Source organism: Barbatula barbatula (genome assembly GCF_947034865.1).
Source record: "Barbatula barbatula genome assembly, chromosome: 14".
Taxonomy (NCBI): domain Eukaryota; kingdom Metazoa; phylum Chordata; class Actinopteri; order Cypriniformes; family Nemacheilidae; genus Barbatula; species Barbatula barbatula.
Genome location: NC_136777.1, coordinates 14,175,977 through 14,198,791, shown reverse-complemented (window position 1 = coordinate 14,198,791; position 22,815 = coordinate 14,175,977). Strand labels below are relative to the sequence as shown.

Sequence of the window (22,815 nt, the reverse complement as noted above, 5' to 3'; positions counted from 1 at the left end):
TTATTTGAAATTTGGGAGAAATATTGTTAGTAGTTCACAGAATGAAACAAAAGTGATAATTGTACTTAAACACACACCTCTAAATAGTCGAAACTGAAAATAATTTTAAAATGGTCTCTTAAATGTTTTCGTGGCTGTATATGTTGCTGACTGAGGTGCAAAGTTTGGTGGCTTTGCAAGTCACACCACTCAACACAACCAACTATCTGGTAAAGCAAACAAGAAAACTCGGCTTCATTGTATTTGTATATGGATAAACTCTAAAGTCCATAGTGACATACGGGAACTACCTGACATGAAAAAATGTCTAAATGACATCTGAAATTTAACATGTGATGCAATCAGTTTTAAAAGAACAGTTTCTACTTACCCCCTAAACAGAATGTTCATTTCTAGTTGAACTATTTCTTTAAAGTTTATCGCTTATCCACAGGAAGAAATAAACAAAAGGTATAGAGTAATGTATCATTCTTTATTTCCATACATTTCAGTTAAGGCAAATATACAGTACAATCAAATATATCCCAGCAAATAAACAAAACATTCCTCTAATCTCAGATCTTTGGATTTATTGAATCAAAGGCACGTGAAGGCACTTTTGCTGTCTGGAATGTAATCTAAAGCTGATGCATGGCAGAGTTTAGCAAATGACTTCTTCAAAAACCTGTTTGCAATTCCTTTCTTTGGAATTGAACAAAATGTTAAGATCTTCACGCAGCTTTTCTCTACACAATTCAGTGACCACAAAAAAGTCACTGACTTTGAGGGTTAATAAAATAATGACAGAATTCTTTTTTAATATCTAAGATGCATTTTCGAGGTATGTCAAGACAATGCATTTAAACAAAAGAATGACCAACAGAAACAATACTATTACAGTAAAAGGAAGTCACAATCTGATTCAAAAATACATTAAAGAAGAACGGAAATCGTAAAACATTTACTCTGAACAAGAAAGACAATGACTGTAAATGTTGCACAAATGCAGGAGCAAGATCTGCCATTCCTGAGTGCAGAGAATGAATAATATAACTGGTAAACTGAAATGTGTTTTTAGAAGACCACTGGTAGCAAAAGCTGGTGACGTGGAAAGTTCTTATTCTGACAGATTGAATGACACAAACTCTCTTGATAATGACTTTTTTAATGCCGCATGGGCAATGTGACTAGTGTGTAACAAGCTTCCTTTTCATAAACATTAATGGCGCTGCAGGCCTGCTGCATTATCACTTTGTAAGAAACAAAAAGGTTCACAGAGACTTAAGTTGTGAACACGTATCGAACTACCACCAGGGGGAGACAATCTATAAAAGGGCTTTTCAGTCTCGTCTTACCAGACTCTTTGTAACCATTTCCCATGATCCCTCTCAACGAACAATTCCCACAGTGACAGAGACCTCCATAATGACATTTACCTCGGGACAAAACAACAATCCTCTCTACTCAAAGTACATTTGGTCACAATGTCCAGCAATACTTCTAACATTCATTCTGGAATGGCACCAATTAGTGGCGACCTAATGTGATCAGCTTATGCGTCTGTTTTGCGTGAGGTTTCTGCTGATCTCATTCAGCTCGGCTGTCTTAATATTGGCTGCATATGATAAAATACATGCCTGTTCAAAGGCTATTGACATCTACTGATGTACACTTGAATTAAAAATCTGTATTTGGCTCTTCATTGTAAGGCATGGTGGTATTGAGAATGTCCTGAACCGAAAACACTGAAGATGGCATAATGCGATTCAAGAAAAAGGAAACACCTTGATCAGTCTACTAGTAGGTCAGAGATGCTTTTTTATATCTCTTGCCTTAAAAAAACAAAAGGCAAAGAAGATCAGCAGTTTTGATTCATTGTCTTGCAATGTCTGGAATTGGCACAAATTCTTTTTTGAGGCACTGTGTTAAAATGGTTGAGTGTAGAAGGCTTTGGTGTAGTTCACTGCATCACTGATAAGGTCTTGACCTTGCTTCCAGCTTCATCAACTTGCAGTCTGTTACATGAATACGAATTCAAAATCCTGGTGAGATGCAACAAAACTCCAGCGTGTCCAAGTGCAGATTCTCAGCATGGAAGATGCTGGATTCAAAGGTCCACAGACACGGCACAGGTGTATCTCAAAAATGTGCAAAATCTGAGCTGAATTCTTTGGTAAATGGTCGGAAAAAACATGATGGATGTGTGATATCCAGGGTCCAGTATGTGTTTCTTTCCTTCCGCAGTTTTTCCTGCATTCAGAGACCGAGAAACGTATTGTAGGGCACTGAGGTTAAAGTATGGACAAGCTCTCAGGCTGGAGCTGATTGGCTACACTTAGCGACTCAATTTTGTGGTCTCGGCTTGCGGTCTGTAGGGACTGTCTGCGGGCCAGCACCATCATTGTGTCACTGGATATCCCGGCGAATTCAAAGGCGAACGTGCCGAAGAACAGCATGATTATCATACAGAAGACCCACTCGAAAATGGCTGATGCGTGTTGGAGGACGAAACTTTCCTGAACGAAAAACACTCCACCTGGAGGAACGTTTGGTTAAGGAATCATAGCATGCGCTGTAACATTACATAAATCCAAACAGTAACAGGGTTGAACATATAGCCCACCCATTTAGCTTTATCTCAGGGGCTAGATGGGCTTACAGTCAAAATGTTGGTTTCTGGTTACTAATAAATTCATATTTTATAAAAAATTACTTTGATAACAGGGGGGAGTGCTTGAAAGTTTATAAATGTTAACATAATTACATACCGTGTAAAAATAAAGAAAACATAAAGCGATCATAAACTTCATATACAGTATACCAGTAGGCAAGCTGAGATGTAATAATAATAAACTTGTGAATGAAACAATAGAAAACATAAATCAGGTGAGTATGAGTTTCAAGGATACTAAGCACCAGGGCTACAAAGGCCAGCAGGGTCATTAACAGGCGCAGGTGACCCATATTGTAATCTCCCTGGGTCTTGGCCAGGCGGTAGGTGAGCGCAGACTGCAGACAGACAAACAGCATGCTGGTGGGGAAGGCCACACCTGCTCCGACATAGTGAAGAACCTTCGCATTATCCACCTGTGAGCAACACAATGATACACATGATTAAGATTTGCAATGACAACATAGAAAGAGACCCAACGCACCATACGCTGGGGAAGTGGTTTAGCGATGGGGAAGTTGATGAATGAAGAAATTATTTTTGTTTTATTCGGTTCCAACGGCAAAAATGTAGTTAATGAAACACCCAAACATATAACGCAATACATGACAAAACTGGGAACGGTTCACATTTCTCACACAATCTCTTGTTGGACTGCTTTTAGTTTTTAACTTTCATTCAGTTTGCTGTGGAAAAAGCGCCCTGGGTTTTTTTAAGATTTTGTTTTCCCTGCATTCTTTCTTCTGTCTATGTCTATGAAGTCAAATCCCATTCAGAGCTCACCACTCTAAACTCTTTAATACGAACCAGAATAAACAACCATCTGACTCATACAGCAACAAATGAAACACTGGCAAGTCAAGTACACATGACTTATTTATAGCCAATGTTGAAACTTGATTCAATATGATTTTACAATATGGTTTCACATAATGTATCTTATTTCATCACAAATATGAACAGCTTTGTTTTTGTGTGCTGGGAACAAGTGAAGGGATGGGTTAGAACTATCTAGGGAAATATTATTCCAGTGCAGTAGGTCCTGGATCCAGCCTGCTATGAAACCACATGCAGTCCTAAAATTGTCATGGAACATATGACTTTTTTATAGCTGCAAGCTTTTCTTCACTCACCAGACGTTGCTTTGATTCGATTGCTTTAAGGGAGAGTTCAGCCAAAAATGAAAATTCTATCATCATTTACTCACCTTCTTGTCATTTCAAACCTGTGTGACTTTCTTTCGAACACAGAACACGAAAGAAGATATTTTGCAGAAAACCGGTAAGCAAACACGCAGTCCCCAATTAACTTCTGCTGTATGTACACTAAACCAATGCAAGTGAATGGGTGCCGGTGAACAATCATTCTTCAAAATATCTTTTGCGTAGGAAAGAACGTCACACAGGCTTGTAAGTGATGACAGAATATACATTTTTGGGAGAACTATCACTTTAAGGACTAGTAACAACACCCTGAGCAGCAGAGGGCAGCAGAACAACCATAGCTACAGTGACAACTTCATACAAACACATACTACAGATTAAAGCATTTACCATATCACATGCTATATTAAAATGACATAATGTGCAGTGTTCAGCCACAGAGCTTTATAAGCACCTTTATTCCACTAACCTGTCAGAAACCTTTGTGCATTGGAGATGCATATTAAGACACTGTAGACTATATTTTTAAGATATATTCAGCTGCAAAAGTATAAATATGGTATAGAGATCAACTTTAAATAAATAGTTTATCTATGAAGCAGCTTGAGGTTACAATGTGACAGATGACAGGTTTTCCTGAGGTTTCGTCCCCATAATATTACCAAAACTCTCCTTACTTCCTTTTTTTACACTGAAAAGCAAAGTATCAAGTGTTGCAGCAGTAACTTTTGAAACCATAAACCAAGTCCAGGTATTGTTCAGTGAAGCACTTGCGAGTACAGTAAATGATATTGTGTATGTTCCCCAAGGCAAAGACTTCCCCTTCACTTTAGCGTCTAAATATCAAGCTGCTGTTGTCTGAACTTACACTGTCATTAGAATAAAGGACATGTTCTCAACTCTGTAATGTTTGAGGTATGCCAGTATGTGCTTTTAAAGACAGGGAGGGAGGAAGCAGTTCGCATGTTGGTCATATGGGAAACCGGAACAATGCACAATGAAGAAGCTTGTGATCATGTGATCCATGCCACCCTACTACACAAAACGCCAGTGCATGATGTATTACTCAAGACAGATTAAAAGCTGCAAAAACAAGCCAGTCACTGTCCAGCTTGTGTGCTTCAAGTCCAAACCTGAGCACACAGTGAGCTTTTAAACAATGACAGAGATTGAGGCAAACACACGGTTAACTGCAGGCAGTCTTTGTGTAAGTGTGGCTTCTTTTCTTTTGCCTTGGGCTGCCAAATTAGTAACAGAGGAAAGATGCTTCGCTCATACTGACTTTTTTTAACATGTGGTAAATGTCTGCCTGAAAGAACAGTTTTTATCTCTGATTCTCCGTCTCTCTTGTATTGTCATTGAGGGACGTATTTACTTCTTCAATACTTTAAGGCCCGGTTTCACCGAAAAGGCATAAAGCAAGTTCCAGAATAAAACGAATGTTTGACCTGTCTTAACTGAATATAACTTGCCTGAAATAGCTTAAAACATATCAGTGCCATTGTTTTGTGGAGATGCACACCAGTTATGTATTGTTATAAGACATTTTTATAAAAGCAACGTAAATATCTTACATTCTATACATTTAACATTGTATAATACAAGGCAATGTAAGTCGCTTTGGATAAAAGCGTCTGCCAAATGCACAAATGTAAACTAACTAAGGCATAGTCCTGGCTTAAGCTAAGCCGTGTCTGTGAAACCGGGCCCATGTGTTTAAATGTTTCGTTTTTTTCAAGGTTTTTTCTTCAAATGTTTAATGTTTTTTGTTCCACTTTATGAATTTTACTTCATTAAAGGGAAACTCAAATATACTAGACCCTTTTTTAAAGAGCCATTTTCCAGTTTTGGTTCATTCAAAAATATTTGACTTTGAGTTGGGTATGTTCGACTTCTTGAAACGCTCAGACTGACTGGCGAATGTCTGACATCATAGTACCACGAAAACGTTATGAAAGCACAAAGAGCTCTGCCGTCGCGGCACTTTGATGTCATACACCGACCCGTCTGCGGAACACCTCATGAAAGTAAACATTAGTAGCGTCTTGCTAATAGCTGTGTAGTTCGGTTCGTACGTGGTCAAAACACTTACATACCGGCATTGAAACTCCTCTGTCAACCTTGACAGCTGTATGTGTGGACTTCATATGCGAGAGAGACTGCTCACACAGATATGAGGAGCTAAACACAGCGGACCCGTACGGACGCGTCGCAGTTTGCTTCCATCTGCTCACCGGATACTTTGCTGCATGGTTTGCTTTTAAAACGTTTTACATGTGATTACATAGCGAGGCAATGAGTTCTATATCATACGCCACAGAGAGACGTAACTTTCAATATAAGCATGTCGATCGCTCTTCTAACTCCTCCGGGTAGCTTGAATCTGGGCTGTGGCGCTAGAGGTCACCATAGAAACGTTGTTTGCCATTGATTGGTGCCATGGACAACCTGAAATTTTCATATGTATTATGATGTTTTTTAACGATCAAAAGGGTAAGACACCTGGCGAGCCACAAGATTTTTTGAAAGAGCCACAAGCGGCTTGCGAGCCATATAGGTTCCCGACCACTGTACTAGATCAATTTGTAGAATAGCAAAATAACATATTAAAGGAACAGTTAATTCAGGGTCTCATTCCTCTGTGCGTTCACAGGCTGACAGAAGGAATGTACAGTTTGCTATACTGTACCTGTCTCACACACACACACACACACACACTGTGGGGACTTTCCACAGACATAATGACTTTTTATACAGTTACAAAGTAAACTGTATATTCTATCTCCTAACCCTCACCCTACCAAAACCTAACACTCACATTACCTATCTGCATTTTGACATTTTCACATAATCATCACTTATTATGTTTAATAACATACTGGTCCCCACAATAAAGGTGAATACTTTACAATCCTTGAAAACCTTTTCACACACACACACACACACTAAAGGGAACGTTTAAAAGGAAGATTTTTGAAACAATATAAATAACCAAACCCCCATTGATCCCAAAAAAACGTATTTCCCTACTATGGCAGTAAATGGGGGGATGAATGGGATGGAATGTTTGGTTACTGACATTCTTCCAAATATCGTCTGTTGTGTTTAGCAGAACAAACAAATGAATACAGGTTTGGACCAACTTTAGGGCAAGTAAATGATGAAAACATTTTGGGGCGAACTATCCCTTTAACACAGGAAGAGCAGGATGGTTCATTTATCTTGAATGATTCATCCATTCGCTACTGTGCAAGAACCTGCTTTCCACCGAACACATCTGGGTGCATTTAAATGTTTATAGGGGACCACACAAGCACACGTATAAACATAAACATTCACACTCATGTATAAAAATGCACGTATGCTTACAGAAACTCTGGGTGTAAGGAAATCTTACATAAGCTCTACTTGAAAGGGATTCATGCTCTATACGAGTCCAAATGTTCATCTAAAACATTACATATATAAAAGAAATATACTAAATAATATACTGCAAATCACAACTATGACTTTCAGGACACAATTCCATAGGTTGGCTCAAAAACCGCATAACTGCTGGGCAATTTCACATAAGTTGTATTGAAAATATCGGCCAGGAAGCAGAGAAGCAACGTGGCATAGCTTTTTCAACAAGCTCAGACAGGTTTGTGGAATAAGAGGGAGGCCCAAACACCTGTACCTTTACTTTATTCAAACAGAACACGCTCTGTGATCTCCGGCCTGAACTGTCTTTCTTTACTCATGCAGTGCCTCTGTAACCTCCTATTTTCGCCCAATCAAGTTCTGTGGAACCCCACCAGAACATTGTTGAAAAATAAGACTGGAAAAGAATTCCATCAAAACTCTCCCAAAATGAAAAAGATACTGTAACAGTGCCGTCAGTGTTACATAACATGTTTTATCTGATGGTAATAATGGGAGTCTGATGGCGCCCTCATCATTCTACACCGCAGCGGCAGAACGCTCCTGAAGGACTGGCGGGCCGGCTAATGAGCAACAGATGTGGCGTCTGGGCCACGTGCTCATTCCGTCTCTTCCGCCTGTCAGATCACGGTAGCTATGTGCTCCACACACACATCGCATGGTAGGGCGTGACTTATTGACCCACGTTTCCAGTAAATTTCCCTCCGTTTCATGGAATTTGGGAGCACATGGTGCAAATCTACTTTTCCGAAAGTGCCCTTTTGGGGTTTGACTTGGCAGTAGGTGTAGATTTGAAAACTGTGGAAGATTCATCGGTGCATGTCAATCTTTCTGTGAATCTTTGCAAATTGTTATCATAATAAATCATCAAAAAATTACTACCACACGGACAGCCTCTAAGCTATGAAACATGTGCAAAATGTCCAAAACTTTGCTTTTCCCTACAATCCACTTAACAGACAAGCAAAAAAAGCTACCGCCGCTTACAGCTTTTAGTCTCCGAAGTCAAGGGAGTTTTATTTGGCAAGCAGCACCGCTCTTAACATGTCAGCGAGCCCCAATGAAGGTCTGACTCTGGAGCACAATGTGGCAGGCTGTGGGCAGGAACATTCTGTTCATGTTTCTCTTACACAAACAGAAGAGTGGGAGGGGCTCCAGGAGCAGACCTCTTTCCAGACGAAAGAGAAGAAATCAGAGGAGCAGAGCGGGAAGGACCAAACGTGACCTAATGGACATCAGACTTCACATGTGCAACCCAAACATGGATGTCTCGGCTCTGTGCACAATGTTACTTTTTACAGACAGCGAGCGGGTGGTCCTTGTATTATAATAGGCTCGAAGTAAAGTAATTATTTACTCGCCCTCCGTAGAAGACAAAAATTACATATTAAAACTCTGCTTGGCTTGAAAAATAAAACAACCTTAAAGGCTAACAGCCATGTTCACTATGAACTGTACTTGTGGAAAGGAGCTTTAAGAAGAATCAGCAATATATTTCCTTTTGCACAAAGGTTTAGTGTCAAACGAAACGACCGATTTAAAGCAAGGACATAAAACAAAAAATGTAACCAATGGCCAGCCAGCAAACTAAGCTTATTGAAATCCAAGGGAGTAGCTTTGCTGGATTTCAAAACATTTAAAAAATGCATGGGAGAGGATGAAAAAGTGACTGTCCTTAAAACAAAATAGCTGATAAGACAAATTCATTGAGTTCATAATCCAGCAAAGACAGAGGTTCATACTCTGAAACACCTGCCTATGTCATAAATATAGATAAATCTATGGAAAAACCTGTCTGAACCTGTGCTTTCTCCTCCACGCACACACATAAACGTTTATGCATTCCTTCTGATGCAGAATATAGTTCAGATATGGATGCTTACATTATCAAGAGAATGGTTGGTCTCCCCCTCATGTATCTATGGCAACCAGCCCATAAAAACCTGCGATGCCCCCGTTGGCCGACCTCCCCACGTTGCTAGCAGCCCGGGCACGCAGCCAATCGTCCAAACATTTCGACCTGCAAAAACGCGGCCGCCACAGCCTCACGCAGATTCATAAATAAAGGTAAAGGATGTCGATTTCACAGGGCTCGGAGGAGCGCAGGGATCAGCATGAGGAGGTTTATGAAGCCTGCCTTCCAAATCTCATAACAACAACATTTATCTAAGGATCCAGCCGAGAACGGGAGTTGAGAGCAACTGAAGCAAGAACGACATTTATTCTCCAGAACTATTTGACACTGTATGTATACAAAAGGCACAAAACCATACACCCTCAAACACAAATAAACATGTGCAGAAATGTTTTGCCATCACATCACTCGAACCACTTTCAAAGGCAGTTAAAAATACGTTTTTTGGTGTGTGTGTAAAACCACCCGGATGCGTTTTGAAAATTAACCAGCTTCAATAAAAAACAACTTCACCACCATCTGCTCAATTCATTTAATAAACCCGCACAAACCAACCAGCCAGCTCATTCAGAAATTCATTCAAGTCTAAGCTGGTCATATCAGCAGGGTTAACAGTTAGCCAGAGCATATTGAAGTATTACTGCAGGAAGCCACTGTGTATGTGTTAGACAATAGGGCTTCCTCTAGCTGTCATATGTCCAACCTGAAGTTCCTGGAAAGAGTTCCTGTGTACACCACTGACTACACAACCGTCATACAAAAGAGTAAAGAATCGTGTCTGTACCTGGAAGTTTCCCACCATGATGAGTCCTGCAGCACAGATCCAGCCGGTGGAGAGACTCGCTGTGTTTAATACACAGTTTTGGTGCTTCTCTATTACATGGGCATAACGAAGCAATACAATAACCATCACTGAGTGGAGAAAGAGAGAGAGAGAAAGGGGAAGAGAGAATACATTTGTTATTTCATTTGATAATAAATGTTTACAAAGTACCATATAATAATGGATATGTTTTACTTCTATGTCACCATTAGGCCTGTGGCATTTTCAAGGTATGTGAATTAATATTTTGCATTTTATTCTAAACCTTTTTGACTCCCCCACAAAAGTCATTCATCAAAAAAAATCCAACCTTTCTAACAAATAAAATATTTTAGAGCTTGGCATTAACTGATGTTTATCCATACTAAAAATGGCCAAATAATGAGACATATCTTGGTTTTCTGTGTGTATTTTATCTTCAGATTTAATGATTGGTTATCTTGATGCCCCCTTGGAAGTCAGCTGGGGCCCCCTTGTGGGCCACGGCCCCCCTGTTCAAAAATCTAACCCTGTTCCCCCTGAATCAAATCTAAAAGATTCATCATAGTAAATATTATAATACAATAATGTTTTTAATCTAGATGTTCAAGTTTAACCAGACTTTTATTTTGACGGGTCGTCGCAAAGAATGTGTGGTTGACCATATGTTTTCTCTAAGAGTGAAATGCTCAGATCTGCTCTGGATACAGAATTCATGTGTATATGTCCTCATACAGAGACGCAGACAAATGCATAAGCCGCAGACGTGGGGGCAGTATTGCGGTCATTCACGCAAAAGCAAGCAGGTGAAATATTTTAAAAGCCCCCCGGGGATCTAAATATGGACTCCGGAATACACGTTTTAAATGCAAAAACAACTAAAATAGAGGTGCACCATTGTCTACATAACACACATACAAGCACTGTGACAAATACACCTAACACAAACACAAACAAGCGGTTCTGTCTAAAACACGTGCAAAACTGTTTCCAGGTAAGTCAAACAAAGTCATTTGTGTGTGTTTTGTTGGCAAAAACCTAAAGGGATAGTTTACCCAGAAATATAAATTGACATCATTCACTTAATTTCGATATGTCTCAAACCTATATACATGTTGTTGTTCTTTAGAAGATATTTGAAAGAACATTTGTAACCAAACAGTTCTTGGGCACTTTTGTCTACCATAAAAGGAAAATTGTGTATGTTAATAAATAGTACCCCAGAACTATTTGTGCGCGTCATGTTTATTTAAAAATACCTTATTTTGTGTTCAACAGAACAAAGATATGCATTTTAAACAGCTTGAATGAAAGTAAATATTCACCAAATATGTTGCATGAACTTTCCCTTTAAGAAGATAGCTGACAAGACCAGCTTAGAACTGTGTGATTTAGGTTGGTTTTTAATAAAAGTACTGGTCCAGTTAGAAAACCAGCTCAGCTGAACATGTTCACCAGCAAAACATTGCCGGTTGACCAGCCTGGTTGAGCAACAAAGTCTTGCAAGCTAAGCTATTTTAGAAGCCTGTATACTGGGAATCAGAAACCAAAACAAACTATATGCTGGAGACCATCAATGCTGCTTTTCAGACAGACCGTTTTAATGTATAATAAGTGGTATGAAACATTATCGGCGGTAACAAAACAAGATGTCTGATACAACAGTTCAGGGGAAGTTACCAGGATGGAAAAACAAACTGTCTGCAGGCAAATGTAATTTACTGCGTTTAATAAAATCCATCTGAAACAGCACAACAACAACACAAACTGTGTACCGAAGTGATTGTTCACTGTCATCTGTACTCTTTATACACAACTACTATTGTTCAGTTATTGTCCAAATCTACTATTAAAGACTTTTATATAATACCAGACATGGTCAACTTTGTCTATTTGTGTTTTGGACAACCCAAGATCTTTTCAACTGTCTATGTGTTTGTGCGACTGTGTGTGAGTGTTTATATGCGTTGTTTCCTGGAAGTAAACCTCTCAGCTTCAAAATGCAGGACACAGAAGTGGGGTCTCAAAAACAAACGGTGTCAACTGGCCATTATTATTCTGCTACGTAGCTACAGCCACAACTTAGACACAAAACCATGTTAAACTCCTATCAAACCCGCAGCACATTATAGGATTGTTTAGCATTTCTAAAAATGCGCCTCTGTTCTGCTTCACATTTGCTCAAGGACGAGGTGTCTTGAATACGTCCTTGGGTTGGTGTCAACATCACAACAGAATTCATTGGGTCACTTTGAAGGTCAAAACTTGTGCTTTTCTAACTGACAGGATGATAATGTTTGTACTAAATACATCATTCAGACTCTTACAGCACACAGACGCCGTGATGGTCAACGAGATTAAAAATATTACGAAATTTTGTGAGAAACGTTGTTTTAGAGCATCCGTTCCGTGCCTCATATAACTACAGTAAGAGCAAGTGTAAACAACACCTATGTCCTTTTTTTAACATTCTGATCTCATTGCTATTCAAGGCAGTGTATATCCCACTTGAATATATCTGAATCATATATAACACCATTTAACTGTAAACGTATTTATAGTATAGTGCTTAACGTAAATATAGTTATTATTTTCTTGTCTTCCTAGTTTTGTATTTTAAATAGACATTTGTATCAGTAAATGTTCTAGGACTAAATGCAAATCAAGACTGCATATTCAGCCGTCTATGAATCATTATTTAATTCAATATAAATAGGAACTTATTTACTTATGGATTTATTCAAATGATCTTTAAAAATCTTAGATTGTCAAGGTAGTTTTCTTTTTTATGTAATATACATTTATTTTAAACATCAATGAGACCACAAAGGATTTTAAGGCTTTTCTTCAAATGCAATTCGATATAGTGATAATAACGTACAACGCAAAAAAGAACTAGCAATTATCGTGATATGAACAATTGACACGAGCGCATATCTAGACTATACATTCATTTTGAAAGACTAAACATTTAAAATGGCCACACACCACCGCTTCCGGGTCCATCAGATGCCGAAGGCAAACACCAAACAACACTCATAGTGTGCTGTAAAACTACCGCACAAAACACATCCTAACCCTTATCTCCATAACCCCAGATAGCCAGACAGTGTTTAATCTTTTATGAATAATTACAATATTTATGTCAACGATTTAGTGAGTCTAGAGACTATGGTGCAAACCGTGAGTTAACAGAAGTTTAGCGTTTTAGAGAAAATAAGCTACGTAAGCATTATCAAATGCTAAAATCTCTTGAGTTTTGCATGTAAATGTACTGTATATCTCCTATGCAATTTCCTTTCCATGTGACAATCATATATGAAAAGTCTACACCTTGCGGCAGGACTTAAAAAAACATAAAAAGGTAAAGTTACAAGCCTAAACAAGCTTAGGTCAGTTCGTGCTGTGACCCCTCTCCACCCTGTTTCCACACAGTGCAGTGCTACTATGTTAAGAGATGTTTCCCCCAATACCATGTGCAGTTTCAGGAACACAGATTATTATATAACCTGCCACAATGCACCCCTAGGGAACCTCTGGTCACCCTTGATCGGACGGTCGGCATGCATTTTTTTCTCAGCTTTTTGGTCTGAACAACTTTTCTAAGATCCTATTGTACGTGAACCACGATATAATATAGCACGTAGCATAACGGAAGGTTTTTGTTTCATACCAGAATTATATAAGACGTATATTCAAAAAGAATTCACAAACGACACTTTCTTGTATTGTTGGATGAACAACGGTGACTTCCTTACGCAAACAGGCAGAGACGGAGTTTCACAGCAGGACAACACTCTCAATTACAGGGTGGAGGACTGGACACAACAATACAAGCCTTCAGCTCCCAGCAGGAGGACTGTGACCAGGACCAGACGCTCTGGTCAGAGGTCACGGTGAACCGATGAGTCTTTACAAGTTCTTCTTTTCACAGACCTACTGCATACTTTGCACTTGGCTGTAAGCAGCAGCATCCGAGGATAGAGTAGGGCAATGGCCATGTAAACTACAGCAAATATACTTATGATTGTGGGTTGACATGAGCCTCATAAATGCCATGAAACTATTGAGCGAGTTTTAATGTATGATATGCAGTATGAGTCATCAATCTTTATAATGCTGTTTTATAAAAGATTTGGTGATCTGACATTTTTAAGAGTGTATTATAACACTTATTTTTCTGAGAATGTATTGGCATAGAATTTTTGCCATCAATTATAATTACTTAAAAACTTAAATCTGCGAAATTGTTTGAGTCAAAACCTTACTGTGCAACCTTGCTTCTTATGCAAATGTATCTTTAAAGCATGTTTGAAAAAAATGCCCATTAACTATTCTTAATATTAGTATTTTTTTATATTTAATAAAAGTTTTCTTGTTTCCCCACTGTGGAATAACACTCTGGTCTATGTTTTACTGTGACGTTATATAAATTCAATTCAGATCATTTCAAGAGATGATTCATTTTTGTGCACTGTGTTTGGTTATGCAAAGTGACATCATCTACCGAGACATGCATTCATCCTGAGATGTGAAATGTCAAGAAGATGCCTTAAGACTATTTTTTTGCTATTTATACTTTAGCAAATGTTTAGGAAACTAGCTTTAGAAAGATAATGCCTGCCTGACATCTCACCATAAACAGAATACATCCGTTATATAATTATATAGCTCATCAACCTGTGGCGGTGAATATTACACTTTTGCAAACACGGTAAGCCGGCGATTTCCTGAGTTCAATTGCTGCCTAGACAGTGAATCATTGTAGCACAGATGGGAATCATTTACTCAGGAGTAAACGACCGATTCATCTGAAATTCCCAAATCAAAAAACGTTCAGGAATAGTTCAAACGGGTGGAAAACAGGAAGCCGAAGCTTAACTAAAATGATCCATCCAATGCTGTTGATTAAATAAGATGAGATTTGCAATTTAGCTCCTAAGATTGCAGGTTTTGCAGTCTGAAGCCCCACAGACTGTTTGTCCATCCGGTGAAAAATAAAGCAGGCCATTGTGCCCCCATGACTTAAACAGTTCGCGTTTTATGGAAAATGGAAGGAGCAGCACACAAATGAGTAGAATGTAAATGTTTATCAGACTTTGAGTGATGTCATATGTGAGATGCCGAAACTCACCCATAAAGGATCCGGTGCTACAGATGAGACTGAAGAAGCAGCTCTCTGGAGGAAGAGTCCCACATTTACTGCAGATCAAAGCATCAGAGCAGAGGTTAGATGCCACAGACTGTCTCAATATCAACACACACATTTAAAAAAAAGTCTCATTGGCAGAAAACTCATGATTGGACTCGGGAACGTACATTGGCAGCTGTAGATTTTTTTGGGAAAAGGAGGCAAAACTCAAAGAGGGCTCGAGGACCCATTTACCACACAGCTGTCATACTGCATGGGAAATGACAAAAGACAAAAAAACGATAGTGGACAGCATCGGCAGTGAACAGAAAAACTATACAAACATCCATAAAAGGAAATCTAAACAAGCAGGTTATCACCACTGGAGACCATTTAAGCAATAACATGTCGCTGTGACATGAAGCCTTTAAAAGGACATACATCTGTAAACTTATGAAGTAAACACATGTAAATCTATGAATTTGGCTAATGCTTTTCCAAAGACACTTCAGATTGCATTCAAGGAATACGTTTATCACTATTCCTTTAAACTGAATCTATGGCATGGCAAGTTCCTACAGGAACTCGGTCTTAAACAATTATCTGACTTACAGTGAAGACCAAACACCAATGCACACATAAAGGTTTAAATATAGTACGCTTTCTATAAATACACAGAAGTGTTACACAAGATAAGCAAAAAATGTATGTAGTTCCTCTGTATGTGGATCTGACCTTTTACCTACATAAGAACACGTCTGGGCTAGGAACTACCGACTATAGAAACTTGCAGACAAAATAACCCCCCCACCCACACACACAAACTGGTGGTATACAGCATACTGTAAATGCCGATCCTGGGCACACCCAATGAACATAAATAAGACATGATGCAAGTTAAAACTCTTATAAATCACTGCTAAAGCACAGACACCAGACAACCTATTGATCGTCTCCGGCCAAAGATCCTACAAAGTGATTGCACAAGTCATGATATATAGATGTCAGGTTTCTCTTTGATGATAAATCAGCCTAGTAAAGTCAAATAAATGAACAAAAAGGTTTTGCTAAAGCCTCAGTGTTCATGGTTTATCAGTCATATGGGAATCGTGTGTTATAGAGCAGCTCCGGGTCTTTCCCTCATAGCAGGAAAAATATCTCGAACTCAAATTAAAGGTGCGAGGAAGGTCATGGCGAACAATGTTTCTGGATTCCTGTTTCTCTCTGACCCTTTCTTTGCCTTTCGAAGGAGGACGATAGATATGACACACAAGAAAAAAACAAGGGAGGCATGCAGAAGGGCATGCAGAAGAAAGGAAGAAGCTATTGAATACGAATGTGTTGGACATCCACTACTGCATCACGAGACGGCAAAAAGAGGAACGGCTGCTTTTTAGGAACAGGGTGAACACCCAGTGTGTTTACTTATGGAACGTTTCAATGTTTTATTATGTTATTCAAAATGTTATTCCTAAATGAAAATGTCTCTATTCTCTAATATATAGACTATTGCAGGCTTTTCACGAAAAGTGCACAAACATAATTTAATAATAATTTAATTAAATGTTTTCATACAGACCTTATGAGTGGAACATTTTCCAGAGTACAGCATTGGATTGGTCCCATTTGGAAGGGCAGATCCACCTCACACGTCTGGTTATACATCCTGTATTTAAACAAATACACATAGATGCATTATAAAGGTGTGACTGTCCACTAAAAAGAAATGAAAAATGATACTAAATGCATTCAATATTTGGCTGTGAATCTGAAGAGAATTGTGGTATTCCTCCTGCACACTGGATGACGTTACAATTCATTTCCAGTAAAAACATGTTTTCACACTAGAAATTTCAACTCATACTACACCATGCAGAAATGTAAAACAAACATACTGTAGCTACACTTCATTTGTAAAGCTAACACACGACGCACCGACGGGCTAATGCTGAAAGAAAAAAACCTGAAAGAGTGCATTTGTTCCCGGTGTAAAAATTATCCAGGAATGTAAAGCTCAACTCATGCGTTCGGTAGATGATGGGTGCGTTTGATTTAAACAGCTGAAGTTGAAGAAACAGGAGCAAATTTAGCCTGTTTATTGAAAGAGAACTGCTTTTAAGAACTTTGACCTGCACAACTTTTTAAGATGAGATAGTCATAGTCATTATATGCCAAAAACTTTACACTTTTAAATGTTTTATTTTCTGATCTGATTGAAATCTCTTCCAGCCGCCGTGAACGTGCACACAGGTGCCATTTTTACGGCTTTAAATCATTAAAATGCAGTAGTGCGCAAAGCCAAACTGCAGTTGCCTTGACTCTGATGTGCTTCATATGCTAATGTTTGACTAGAAGCTCTCATGGTACGAAGCAAAAGTTAACCTGCGATAAATAGAGACAATACACAAGGATTTTGATTCTTAACTCGTTCATGTGTCCTTGAGCCAAATGAAGTTAATGAGCGAGGATTCTTTCAACATCTCACATCAAACACATCACTCATTACATCTGATGATGCCCATGAGGTGTAGGAGACATCACTAGGGGTTCTCGGTCTAATGTGCATGTTTATATGTTTTATAGTAAACATTTTAACATTTAAAATTTTTTGTTTTTACAGTAAATGTTTCTTCTTTTATTGAAGCATTATTGAATCATTAGCATTTAGTACTTTATAAGAAACAATATATAATACATTTTATTTAATATTTATATTAATATGTCATTTTGTAATTAATTTGATGCTTACGCAAATAAATAAATTGACAATAGAGTTTAAAAACTGAATGAATTCTCACCAGTTGTCCACAGGACAGACGTGCTGATTGTATAAGGCCATGGCATACCTGAAAATCAGAAATGATGACATGAAAAAGTTATTTCTGAAAATTTCTAAAGGTCCAGTGTATAATTTTTGGAGGATCTATTGACAGAAATGCAATACAATATGCATAACTATGTCTTCAGAGGTGTATGATATGTTTTTATTATCTTAGAATGAGCTATTTCTATAAACATACACCTCGGGTCCCCTTACATGGAAATTGCCACGTTGTTTCTACAGTAGCCCTAAATGGACAAACTGCTCTACGGAACGTGTTTCGTAAATACGTTATCCCCTTCAGCAAAGATGTAATAATTTTACATCTCACACTAAACACGACATGAACAAGTATATAAACAAAATGGACAAGAACCAAAAAAATTTTAAATGTGCCTGTGGCTCCGAATGCAGCACTTATTCTGTCAAAATAAAGGTTTCAAATCACAAAAGTCAAGCTGACCACAAGAACAATGTAAACCACAGAGGTCTGTGATCACTATAAATTTATAATATATTTAAAAAAATATATTATGGACAACATCAAAGCGTTTCCAAATGAAGCTGTGGAAACTGAACATCACAGAGGCCTGTGTCCTCACTGATAAAATCAGGGGTGCATGTCCTTTTGATGTGACATTCTGCTTGCAACATACAACCAAATAACCGGACAGCTCTGGAAATAAAGTCAATATGACAGTACATCTTTAGCTTACGCTGGCATTATGTGTCACTATTTGCTCACACAGCAACCTCCTGATCCAGTCACACTGACCCTCAAAGGAAGTCAATGAACACGGGGGCATCAGATAACGGTCAAAGGGAATGTTCGCCATCAGACTTTCACTGAGCATGAAGAATGCTTTCAAGCAAGCAAAGTTGCTCACAAATGGATGAGAAAAAAAATCTATGGATTGTCCATGGATATTTCTCAGTGTTGACACACAAACACATTTGCATCTAGTTTAACTGCATCTGACAGCATGCAGGGTCAGCAACGGGCTAAACAGCAATTAGCTTTGTTTTCCTTTCTTGTAAACGTGTGCGTGTCTGTATCCACAGAGATACAGACCACCTGAGCCGTGTTCTACACTTGGAGCATCTCTGAGCGAAATTACATTTGGTAAACAAACATTCTGCCATCTGCCCTGGCTGGTGTTGTGAATAATCACACGGCTGTTACCAGGTCACTCTCAACAATCAGGACACACAAGGGGTTTTCTTTCTTTAGTTCATCATGTAATGAAAACAAAATAAAGAATATGCTCTGAATTCTGAAACCTTCTGGTTTGTATGGTTGTAGTGAGAAAAAAGCCACATATTAGGCGTTTTTAGCGACGAAAACATCTAAATGGACAAAAATGAAATATAATGTATATTAAATCGTTTAAAAATTAGATTTCTTTAATTGATTTCAAAGTGATTGATTATCATTTAATTTGCCGAAAACTACCAAAGGTAAATACTCTGTAATGTTAAGACCTGTTTTCATGAAAAAAACCTCCAAAGCATAACGCAGTATCGTCCTTCTTCTATTCAATATCATGTTCTTATCTCATTTACTAAAACACCAAAAGCTGTATATTCACAGCTACTCTGTGCAGGTGTGATAATTAATGACCAGAACCTTCAGCTCTGATAAAACCTGGTCAAACCTGGTTTACACTGGAGGAGTAAGCCACATCCCAAACAAAATGGGGCAAAATGCGTCATTTTAAATCTTTCTTCAACAACCAATGAGGTAACACTGACATCTTAGCTGTTGGCTTGTGGCCTAAAACTTTCAGATGACAAACAAAGCCTCGGTTTTGAATAAATGCCATCGGTGTTGTTTGCATCAACAGTATCTTCAACCCCACAGGGAAAAGCACATAATTGTGTGAATACGCAAGTCAGTGGCATGAGTAAGCCGAGTTCTCCCAATTCAAAAACAACAGACCGACACAAGAAAGAAAGGTCCAAATGGAAATTCTGCGATGGAAATGTACCCTTGCAGTAGATGGAAACGTTTTTACAACGTAACCTGAATAATTCAAAGCCGCAAAACAAACGTTCCACTGTGGTGTAACTAGGGGCTATGTACTGTGAAACACTGCAAAAACGCTTGCAGCTAACTTTCATTCTAAAATAATTAAGCGTGAGAACAAAGCAAAAATGTGTTTTCACGTTCACATGTACTTTGAACTGTTTTTGGTAATTCTAACTTTGTAGCTTATAATTTGAGATGCCATTTTCTGCTACAAAAACAAGCCCTTTCTTGCCTTCATAATGGAAAAGCCTCTGGAGCATGGCGACTTCGATGCATGTTATATTGGGATCATCTCCCAGACTGTCATGGAAATAATAAACCGAAACACTTTCTCTCCCTTTCTCCCTCTGGCATAGTAAATGAGTCACTGATGCTGTCCTCTCCTCACACAGGGTTTATGTAACCACCTCCGTTTATACACTTTACTCTATACAAGAGAGGAAGAGGATCATGAGCTCACTGTATTGTAAGCATTGCATAGGATGGACATGAAACGAGTCCCCTCTAAGAATCTTGAAATGCAAAAACGTCTCATATCGCGGACACTTCCAACAACAAAGATCCCACACCCTGATGTCTTAAATATTATTCTGGCTAATTTTTCACTCTATTCAAAGGCATTACAGTGCCAGTTACTGTCATGAATTACTCACCCTCGAGTTCTTCCAAATCTGTATATATTTCTTTGCTTGGATGAACACAGAGAAAGATATTTGGACGAATGCTTGCTACCAAACAGTTATTGGACCCCATTGACTACCATATAGGAAAAAATACAATGGTAGTCAAAAGTGACACAGAACTGCTTGCTGTCCTACATTCTTCAAAATATCTTCTTCTGTGTGCGACAGAACAAAATATATAGTACATTTTTCTTATTCAATCATTCTTTCAAATATCTTTCTGTCGATCAGAACGAAGCAACTTATACAGATCTCGAAGTTCAGTAAATGATTTTTGGGTGAACTGTCCCATGCATGGCTCTCTTCCAGAGCATCATGACACATCTCTCTTTATTACTCTGCTATGAACACATTCATAATACTGACCTCAAAGTCTCCATCGTTTTCAGGCGAGTCAACTATGGGCAAGTTTGTAGTGGTTTTAGAATAGCCCACTCCCCAGTGAGTATGAATATGGCTGTCATTTCTTAAGATAAACGCACCAGGACTGTATTTCAGCTGTTATGCTTTTATAAACATTGGCCTTGAAGTATAGAAAATTGTAATGCTCATGTCCCAAAATATTATTCCAGGCACCTCACCGACATATCTTGGTACGAAGAGAGCATCTTTAATGAAAATCATTATGGCTAAACTCTAATTTACAATACAAATATCACGGTAAAACTACGGTTCCTGATATTTACAATGGGACCGCTCAACTCCATATTAACAGCAATAAGCCTCTGAAATAATGCAATTGTCCGTGACATCCCCGTTTTGCGTTACAAATCCTACTTTTTTAAAAGCAGCATGGAGAAAAGAGAGACTCACACGACCCATATTCCAGTGATGGTGAGAGCTGGGAGGCTGACGGGTAAGATCATCCACAGAGACATCTCCAACACTTGATCCTCTACAGCGTCCGCTTCTTTCTCCTTCTCCAGCCCGCGTCCCTCTGCTCATCAATGTGCATTTATACTCTCTTCAAAGCCACTCATTTCATACATCATATACCTGCGAGGAACACGGCGTGACATTTACAACGAGGACCAATCTGAGCATCTTTGCCTTTAGAGGACTGTTACTGAAACACTGTAACAGCGTCGGTCTCAGAATTTTGTCCTTTTCGCAACACGGCAAAATGGCCGAGTTAAGTTGAAGACCGTAATTTACGTGTATTAAAAAGATGTGTCTCACCTTAGTGGTCCTGCAGACGAGTCTCCGTCACCTTTGTTAAATCCGCAGAGAGTCCGCGGATCGATGAAAGGCGCGTTACAACCTATCCGCGGCAAACCTGAGCTGTAGCTTTACCTCTCGAACGACTTTCGAGTATCTCCGTTTGTAGTTTCTCTTCGCTGTCGGGCTCGATCACTGAAGGAGATTTGCGGGGTCTCGGTGTGATCTCGTGTCCCGCCGTGTGGAGTGAACGCAAACTTAAAACAGTCCAGCTGTTCCTCAGCTCCGCCCCCAGACACGCGTTTTCACGGTCCTACGTCATGATGGTGTCTCTCTTGATCGACAAGGCTACTGTAGTACTGTTACTGTACGTCGTCCGTGTGGTACATCGCACACTGTGCGTAGTGTGAAGGCTTGAAGAGATAACTTGGGATGTGTCATCATATGACGAACTTGCTTGAAATAATCGGAACGATACGCGATAATTCATTGGGCAGTTGATAAATATGGCGTGTCCTAACATTACACACACATCTGTTTCCATCTGCAAAATAATGCAAAAATTACTAGTTTGCATTTGATTGATTTGGGATAAGATTCAACTTTATTGTCATTACACATGTACTAGTAGGCCTACAGAGTCACGAAATGTAGTTTGGGTCTAACCAGAAGTGCAATTAGCAAGTGCAGGATATACAGTTAGAATAAATACAGAATACAATATTGATAAAATATAATAGAAGTGGGCATTGACTGTGACAATATGACAGTAGGTATGAACAATATATACAGATGGCTGTATACTATGAACATTAATGTACAGGTGGCTATGAACAGATAATCATTTAGACTAAACAATAGTGCAATTGACTTAAGTGTGCATAAATTATAGACATTAGTTATTAAAGTTGCAGTGCAATGAGTTAATGCAGTTGTTGAAGTTACAGCGCAGTGGATGAGTTTTGCGGCTATTAAAGGTACGGTGCAGTATACGAGTTATTGCTTGAATATGCTTCGATTTAAAATAAAATGCAATACGA

The 22,815-nt window shown here is 38.8% G+C and overlaps 1 protein-coding gene across 1 annotated transcript; it reads right to left on the bottom strand.

Moving 5' to 3' along the window:
* Nucleotides 1-454: 454 nt before the first annotated feature.
* LOC306903401 (transmembrane protein 150A) lies at nt 455-22,239 on the bottom strand. The gene is made up of 8 exons (XM_079472532.1): nt 21,797-22,239; nt 21,431-21,613; nt 17,883-17,930; nt 16,664-16,750; nt 15,088-15,155; nt 9,936-10,063; nt 2,889-3,066; nt 455-2,515 (listed from the first exon to the last, which is right to left on the bottom strand). The coding sequence occupies exons 2-8, from the start codon at nt 21,493-21,495 to the stop codon at nt 2,271-2,273; spliced, it is 819 nt and encodes a 272-aa protein (XP_079328658.1). The 5' UTR covers nt 21,496-21,613; nt 21,797-22,239; the 3' UTR covers nt 455-2,270.
* Between the last annotated feature and the right edge of the window lie 576 nt (nt 22,240-22,815).

Bases quoted from the DNA above. Each gene is read 5' to 3' on its own strand.
- LOC306903401 (XM_079472532.1), bottom strand. From the start codon at position 21,495: ATGTCTCTGTGGATGATCTTACCCGTCAGCCTCCCAGCTCTCACCATC. The intron at 16,751-17,882 runs GTGAGAATTCAT...GTTTAAATACAG, and splicing joins GTCTGTCCTGTGGACAACTG to GATGTATAACCAGACGTGTG. The intron at 15,156-16,663 runs GTCTGTATGAAA...TTTGATCTGCAG, and splicing joins GAAAATGTTCCACTCATAAG to TAAATGTGGGACTCTTCCTC.